Source organism: Anguilla anguilla, chromosome 11, assembly GCF_013347855.1.
Source record: "Anguilla anguilla isolate fAngAng1 chromosome 11, fAngAng1.pri, whole genome shotgun sequence".
Classification (NCBI taxonomy): Eukaryota; Metazoa; Chordata; class Actinopteri; order Anguilliformes; family Anguillidae; genus Anguilla; species Anguilla anguilla.
The window spans coordinates 407,501-415,669 of NC_049211.1; the positions used below are offsets into that span (position 1 = coordinate 407,501).

Sequence of the window (8,169 nt, forward strand, 5' to 3'; positions counted from 1 at the left end):
GAGAACCAATTGTCCCTACAAGTATACAAAGATGAGAAGTTATGCAAGGTGGGGACCTTTTGATGGTCCCCACATGTTCAAGAGGCTGTTTTAGGGTTAGGACTCAGGGTTAGGGTTAAAATTAGGTTAAGGTTAGGGTTAAGGTTAGGCATGTAGTTAGGGTGAGCTTTAATGAGGAGATGTGAGCTTTAATGAGGAGATGTGAGCTTTAATGATGAGATGTGTGTTTTAACGAAGAGATGTGAGTTTTAATGAAGAGATGTAATGAAGAGGCTACCCCCCAACCCACGGGATACCACCCAACCCACAGAGACACATGCAGAGTATGTGTCTCTATCCTGTTTATGATCGTTCTGCACATTAATCAGTGAGTCCATTTAAATAATCATCATAAATTAGCAGTCTCTTATTTTTCTCGTTTTCTTTGCAGCTATTATGGCCACTCTACCTTTACGCACTTATGAAATGAATATGAAATCATACTAAGTGCTGAAAGGTAGAACAAAAGGTAAATAAAAAAGGGCTTTAAGCTGAGAGAGAAGGAGCAGTTTGTGCATCAGGTTTAGCGGTTTGTTATACAAGTGTGTTATAGTGGTTTGTTACTGTGGTTTGTGATAGTAGTTTGTTTTATTGGTTTGTTATTGCGGTTTGTTTTATGGTATTTAAAATCATTATAATGATATATTTTTTATAGTTGGCGTATACATTAATGTAGCTCACGTTGCAGGGGATGATTATGAACACGTTGCAGGGGATGATTATGAACACGTTCCAGGGGATGATTATGAAGTGTAATTTAGCATAAACCCATCGGAAACATACGAGTTATCATCTGAGAAAAAATAGTTGAAACTGACCATTACAATCCTAATTAGGACATCTGGATATTACTGATGGAAAACAAGAAGGGCCTAAGTCTAATTTTTAATTTTTCTAATGCTGTATGATATAGCCTACTACCATGGCAACAGTGCCATGTAATATCAAGCATCAAAATTTAGGGGAAATATTTTCCAAAATATTTAAGAAGATTTATTTTGCTCCTACGCTGCATCCATTCTTACAGGTGGGTAGACTGATCGCAGGGCGTGGGGTGGAGGAGCAGTGCTGGGTCTGGCCACAAACAGCTCTTGCTGCTTCAGAGGGGTGCGGTACACTGAAGATGGGTGGGAGGATGGGCAGAAGGGGTTGCTATGGTGACGTTTGGTGCTGATGTTGAGAGTGGAGTACTTTCCCTCTCTCGTTTTCTTTCCCCCTCTTTTTTTCCTCCTTCTCTCCCCCTCTCACTCCCCACACTGTGAAACTCATTTACAGTTGAGAGGACTTGGAGTTCAATCTGCTAACAAGATGAGAGAGAAAACCTCTGTGTTGGCTCTGTGTGTCGTATCTCAGGCACTAAAAATTAAGTTTGTATTGACCTGTGGATGTGCAGTTCCTTTCATTCATGATAAGGCTGTGCTGTTAACGCATGTTGAGGAGGCAGCTGTGCTGTTAGTGTGGTCAGTGCTGTTAGCTGTAAGGCTGTGCTGTTAGTGTGGTCAGTGCTGTTAGATGTAAGGCTGTGCTGTTGGTGTGGTCAGTGCTGTTAGCTGTGAGGCTGTGCTGTTAGTGTGGTCAGTGCTGTTAGCTGTGAGGCTGTGCTGTTAGTGTGGTCAGTGCTGTTAGCTGTAAGGCTGTGCTGTTGGTGTGGTCAGTGCTGTTAGCTGTACGGCTGTGCTGTTAGTGTGGTCAGTGCTGTTAGCTGTAAGGCTGTGCTGTTGGTGTGGTCAGTGCTGTTAGCTGTACGGCTGTGCTGTTAGTGTGGTCAGTGCTGTTAGATGTAAGGCTGTGCTGTTGGTGTGGTCAGTGCTGTTAGCTGTGAGGCTGTGCTGTTAGTGTGGTCAGTGCTGTTAGATGTAAGGCTGTGCTGTTAGTGTGGTCAGTGCTGTTAGCTGTAAGGCTGTGCTGTTAGTGTGGTCAGTGCTGTTAGCTGTACGGCTGTGCTGTTAGTGTGGTCAGTGCTGTTAGCTGTAAGGCTGTGCTGTTAGTGTGGTCAGTGCTGTTAGATGTAAGGCTGTGCTGTTAGTGTGGTCAGTGCTGTTAGCTGTAAGGCTGTGCTGTTGGTGTGGTCAGTGCTGTTTGTGTGGTCAGTGCTGTTAGCTGTGAGGCTGTGCTGTTAGTGTGGTCAGTGCTGTTAGCTGTAAGGCTGTGCTGTTGGTGTGGTCAGTGCTGTTAGCTGTACGGCTGTGCTGTTAGTGTGGTCAGTGCTGTTAGCTGTAAGGCTGTGCTGTTGGTGTGGTCAGTGCTGTTAGTGTGGTCAGTGCTGTTAGCTGTACGGCTGTGCTGTTAGTGTGGTCAGTGCTGTTAGATGTAAGGCTGTGCTGTTGGTGTGGTCAGTGCTGTTAGCTGTGAGGCTGTGCTGTTAGTGTGGTCAGTGCTGTTAGCTGTGAGGCTGTGCTGTTAGTGTGGTCAGTGCTGTTAGCTGTGAGGCTGTGCTGTTGGTGTGGTCAGTGCTGTTAGCTGTGAGGCTGTGCTGTTCGTATGGTCAGTGCACAGGACACGTGGAGGAGGCAGCTGGCCCTGCTGCTCTCCTGTAGGGAGAAACGGGCGGTTAATCCTGCACTCGGGAGAGAGAGAGGGAGACCGACCTCGTTGCTGCAGCTTTCATTTCCTCTGGTTTTCTGAGAGAAATGACAGATTAAAGGATTTGTGCGGTTGGACTATCACTGGAGCACCTGGTTTTCCTGGTTAATCTGATCAGATTTGATCCTAGTTCATGTCTGATTTAAACACTACCATCTCAATGAAAAGCAGCAACACACCACAGTACATATGCAGCTCAACATCAACGTGTTTAGTGTTAAAGAAGCCTAGTTACATATGGTACACAAAGAACACGCTCTCTGTACATGTCTTTAGGATATGGCTTGTTTGTTTTCTGTGAAACACTTTGCATCATTTTGACATTAATAATTAGATTCTTCTGAATTGGGGCTTTTGTCTGCATGGAAAGCATATGTTTTGTGTACATGAATAGCTTTGCTTACAGTGTTTTTGTAGAGGTATCATGGCATTATTTTATTTAATACACAATCATTACATGGAGCTCAGCTCGGTCTTGGGGCTCCCCTTGTGCATGCTGGTTTTTGTTCCAACTACAATTGCGATCCCATAATTTTAACAAGCTGATAATGTTTCTTAAGTGCTTTTCGTGTTTAGAGGGATTATTTACCCTCTCAAGATATATTATGTCAGAAATTGTTTCGCATGTCACAAAGAATAAAATTCCCATTTTGATATTGTGCTACATTGTAAACAATTACATAAAGAGAGGTAACCTTTTTCGATCAAATGAAGGACAGAGGTAAATCAATAGGCTCCTAATTAGGTTGTTGAACACCTATAAAATTGGAGCAGGGGCAGGTGATTGGCTGTGTGGTTTCACACAGGGCAGGTGATTGGCTGTGTGGTTTGGACAAGGGGCAGGTGACTGGCTGTGTGGTTTCGCACAGGGCAGGTGATTGGCTGTGCAGTTTGAAGCAGGGGCAGGTGATTGGCTGTGTGGTTTGGATCTGTGTGTCTGCTCTGTGCACTGGAGACAGCATGTCACAGGTGTGTGAGAGAGAACGTGCAGGTGTGTGCGAGAGAACTTACAGGTGTGTGAGAGAGAACACACAGGTGTGTGAGAGAGAACTCGCAGGTGTGTGAGAGAGAACGCACAGGTGTGTGAGAGAGAACGTGCAGGTGTGTGAGAGAGAACGTGCAGGTGTGTGCGAGAGAATTTGCAGGTGTGTGAGAGAGAACGTGCAGGTGTGTGCGAGAGAACTTGCAGGTGTGTGCGAGAGAACTTACAGGTGTGTGAGAGAGAACACACAGGTGTGGGAGAGAGAACGTGCAGGTGTGTGAGAGAGAACGCACAGGTGTGTGAGAGAACACACAGGTGTGTGAGAGAGAATGTGCAGGTGTGTGAGAGAGAACTTGCAGGTGTGTGCGAGAGAACGCGCAGGTGTGTGAGAGAATGGGCTGTGGTTCTTTCTCTCTCTCTCACTATCTTAATTTATGAAAATGATGCTCCAAGTGCTTTCTTAATATGATATTTACGTAATTTACTTGTTGCCAATACTATTAAGAAAAATAATTACAAAAAAATGTCAAAATGGATTTATTGACAGAAGAAAATGTCAGATTTAAACAGATTGGCTGTACTGTGCAGCGATTAAGATTAACCCTTTCACTTCTGTGTGGGAGGTTCTGCTGATTACTTTCGATTTATCACCAGCTGTTGTTGATGATGAAAGAATTTAGCCTGGCAGGAAATCGTTTCTCTTTCCTTTAACCTCAGGAGATGAAATGTTTATTCAGTGAGATATGCTGCTGCTGGTGGTTCATATGCTAACACGATCTTCCACTGCGTGCTGGGTGTTTGTATACACAGCCTGTCTGTAGAACTAGTGTTTTTAACACACATACAAGCTCTGTCTGTGGTTCTGAACCTGTACCTGGTCTCTCTTCCTCTCTCTCTCCCTCCCTCCCCCTCTCTTTCTTTCTCCCTCTCTTTTTCTCCTGTCCCTCTTTCTCTCTCACACTCATTTACATACAATGACATCTGCAATATGGCTAAATAATATATACAGCATAAATGACAGAAACTAGCATACACCAAATCAAAGAATACTCAGGGTTACTGTCAGACAGACAGAGGGACAGACAACATCATCATCATTACTGCCTCCTTCATCATCATGGCCAGTGATAAAATCGGATATTTAATCTGAGCAGTGGAATTGTTTAAGAAGTCATAAACAGCATTACACACACACACACACACTCACTCACTCATGCACACGCACACGCAAACTCACTCACTCACTCACTCACTCATGCATGCACGCACACACACACACACACACACACAAACACTCACTCACTCATGCACACACACAAATCTTAATGTGATATATGAATAAAGAGGCTTGGAAAACTATGGAAAAACAAACATATTTATTTAAATCAACTGTATGAATTCAAAACAAACATAAAAATTGATTTAAAAAAACATTTGTTTAAAACAAAACACACAGTCAGCACAGTCAGTACTGGCACCGTCTCTACACTAGCACAGTCAGCACCAGCACAGTCTCTACACTAGCACAGTCTGCACCAGCACAGTCTCTACACTAGCACAGTCTGCACCAGCACAGTCTCTACACTAGCACAATCAGCACCAGCACAGTCTCTACACTAGCACAGTCTGCACCAGCACAGTCTCTACACTAGCACAGTCAGCACCAGCACAGTCTCTACACTAGCACAATCAGCACAGCACAGTCTCTACACTAGCACAGTCAGCGCCAGCACAGTCTCTACACTAGCACAGTCAGCGCCGGCACAGTCTCTACACTAGCACAGTCAGCACCGGCACAGTCTCTACACTAGCACAGTCAGCGCCGGCACAGTCTCTACACTAGCACAATCAGCACAGCACAGTCTCTACACTAGCACAGTCAGCGCCAGCACAGTCTCTACACTAGCAAAGTCAGCGCCGGCACAGTCTCTACACTAGCACAGTCAGCGCCGGCACAGTCTCTACACTAGCACAGTCAGCACCGGCACAGTCTCTACACTAGCACAGTCTGCACCGGCACAGTCTCTACACTAGCACAGTCAGTGCCAGCACAGTCTCTACACTAGCACAGTCTGCACCAGCACAGTCTCTACACTAGCACAGTCAGCGCCGGCACAGTCTCTACACTAGCACAGTCAGCACCAGCACAGTCTCTACACTAGCACAGTCAGCACCAGCACAGTCTCTACACTAGCACAATCAGCACCAGCACAGTGTAACTCTCCCTGCCTGGCTAAGCCCCGCCCACAGCTCTCCCTGACTGGCTAAGCCCCGCCCCCAGCTCTCCCTGCCTGGCTAAGCCCCACCCACAGCTCTCCCTGCCTTGCTAAGCCCCGCCCCCAGCTTTCCCTGCCTGGCTAAGCCCCACCCACAGCTCTCCCTGCCTGGCTAAGCCCCGCCCCCAGCTCTCCCTGCCTGGCTAAGCCCCGCCCCCAGCTCTCCCTGCCTGGCTAAGCCTTGCCCCCAGCTCTCCCTGCCAGGCTAAGCCCCGCCCCCAGCTCTCCCTGCCTGGCTAAGCCCCGCCCCCAGCTCTCCCTGCCTGGCTAAGCCCCGCCCCCAGCTCTCCCTGCCTGGCTAAGCCCCGCCCCCAGCTCTTCCTGCCTGGATAAGCCCCGCCCCCAGCTCTCCCTGCCAGGCTAAGCCCCGCCCCCAGCTCTCCCTGCCCCAGCAGTGCCTGTGTGATTTGCTGCTGGATGGACCCCCCATGCGGGGTTTGCTTGGCTGTTGCTATGGTGCAGAGGAGTCTGTGCTGATGGGCTCAGGGTGGTCCCTCTGCTGGGGGTGTTTGGGGGGTCCCGTGGGCGGCGTTGGGGAGGAGCCGTTTTGCACTCGCCTGATGGGCTCCAGAAACATCACATGCTTACTGTTCCCCAGCCTGCGTCCGGGCCCCTCCCGGGCCGGTAGGGCAGGGCTGGGGGCGGGGTCATCGTCGGCGGGAGGCGGGGCGGGGGGGCGGGCGTGGCGGTGGCGGAAGCAGCGGCAGGGTGTGAGGAACAGGTACATGAGCACCAGCAGCAGGCTGACCCCGCAGCCCAGGAGCGTGGTGAAGCCTGCGTTAAAGGGCTCCCCGCCCCCCCAGCGCTCCCCGCCCCCCCCAGCGCTCCGACACCGTCACGTTCACCTCCCAGGTGTCGTTCTGCTGCCGCCCGGGGTCCCGCGCCACGCACAGGTACACGCCCGAGTCCTCCGACCGCACCGCGCCCATCCGCAGCGTGCCGTTGCCAAACACCTGCCGGCTGCCGTTACCGGGCGGGGCCAGGTGCTCCTGCTGGGGCGACACCCACAGGTAGGCCAGGTGCTGCCCCCTGAGCGCGGTCAGACAGTGCAGCAGGAGGGGCTGGCCCACCTTCGCCCGCAGCCCTGCCCTGGCCCCGCCACCCTCGCCGGCCGCCGGCTCGCTGCAGTTGTGGAAGAAGGGGGCGTGGCCGAGGAGCCGCACCGGGGCGCGCGGCTCGCCGAGTGGCAGGCAGGTGTGGTCGTCGCGGTGATGGCGCACGGAGCCGTAGCCCCGCCCCTCCCAGCCGCGCAGCAGGCGGTGCAGGCCGCACTGGCAGCCCAGCGTGTTGTTGTGCAGGAACAGGCCGCCGCGCAGCGCCACGGGCAGCGCCGCCACCTCCGCCAGCGGCAGCGCCCGCAGCCGGTTGGAGGAGAGGTCGAGCGTGAGCAGGCCGGGGTGGGCGTGGCGCAGGGAGAAGAAGGGGAAGCTGGTGAGGCGGTTGTGGCTGAGGTAGGCGTGGCGCAGGGCGGGCAGCGGCAACAGGGCGTGGCTCTCCACGCGGGCCAGCCGGTTGCTGAAGAGCAGCAGCTCCTGCAGCGCGGGCAGCCCCTGCAGGCTGCGGCCGTCCAGCACGCGCAGCGCGTTGCAGCTCAGGTCCAGCACCCGCAGCGCGCTGGCGTTCCGGAAGGCTCCGCCGCCCAGCGCCCGCAGCTGGTTGTGGGACAGGAGCAGCACCCGCAGGCGGGGCAGCCCAAACACCCCCCCCGGCTCCAGCCGCTCCAGCCGGTTGTGACTCAGGTCCAGGGTGGCGGTGGGCGGGGGCAGGGGGGCGGGGATCGTCTCCAGGCTCCGCCCCCCACAGCTCAGGATATCGGAGGCACAGAGGCAGGGGGAGGGGCAGCTGGCCTCCCCACACCGCAGGAGGACGGAGCTGAGCACCAGGAGGCTGGCCACACCCCCAACGCACCGCATGGCGCTGAGAGCTCCCCACGCCCTAACACCTGACCCCCTGACCCTCAATCTGAGCACAAACTGGGCCAGAGCAGGAACCCAAACCACAGCAGTGCTGCTTCAGCAGCCGCGGGAAACTCTGCGAAGAGCGGTTTGTTCTGGTTCTGTAGCGGTAAAAAGAGCGGTTTGTTCCTGGTTCAGTAGCGGTAAGGAGAACGGTTTGTTCCGGTTCAGTAGCGGTAAGGAGAGCGGTTTGTTCTGGTTCAGTAGCGGTAAGGAGAGCGGTTTGTTCTGGTTCAGTAGCGGTGAGGAGAGCGGTTTGTTCTGGTTCAGTAGCGGTAAGGAGAGCGGTTTGTTCTGGTTCAGTAGCGGTAAGGAGAGCGGTTTGTTCTGGTTC

General features: G+C 52.2%; 1 protein-coding gene across 1 annotated transcript; it reads right to left on the reverse strand.

Moving 5' to 3' along the window:
• Window positions 1-6,267: 6,267 nt before the first annotated feature.
• LOC118208566 (amphoterin-induced protein 3-like) lies at window positions 6,268-7,793 on the reverse strand. Its single transcript, XM_035383374.1, has 2 exons — window positions 6,714-7,793; window positions 6,268-6,667 (listed from the first exon to the last, which is right to left on the reverse strand). Exons 1-2 carry the CDS (start codon window positions 7,791-7,793, stop codon window positions 6,332-6,334), a joined length of 1,416 nt encoding a protein of 471 aa, XP_035239265.1. The 3' UTR covers window positions 6,268-6,331.
• Window positions 7,794-8,169: the final 376 nt, after the last annotated feature.

Coding starts and splice junctions, on each gene's coding strand:
- LOC118208566 (XM_035383374.1), bottom strand. CDS start 7,793: ATGCGGTGCGTTGGGGGTGTGGCCAGCCTCCTGGTGCTCAGCTCCGTC. Junction 6,668..6,713: donor CCTGGGAGGTGAACGTGACG/GTGTCGGAGCGC, acceptor GGGGGCGGGGAG/CCCTTTAACGCAGGCTTCAC.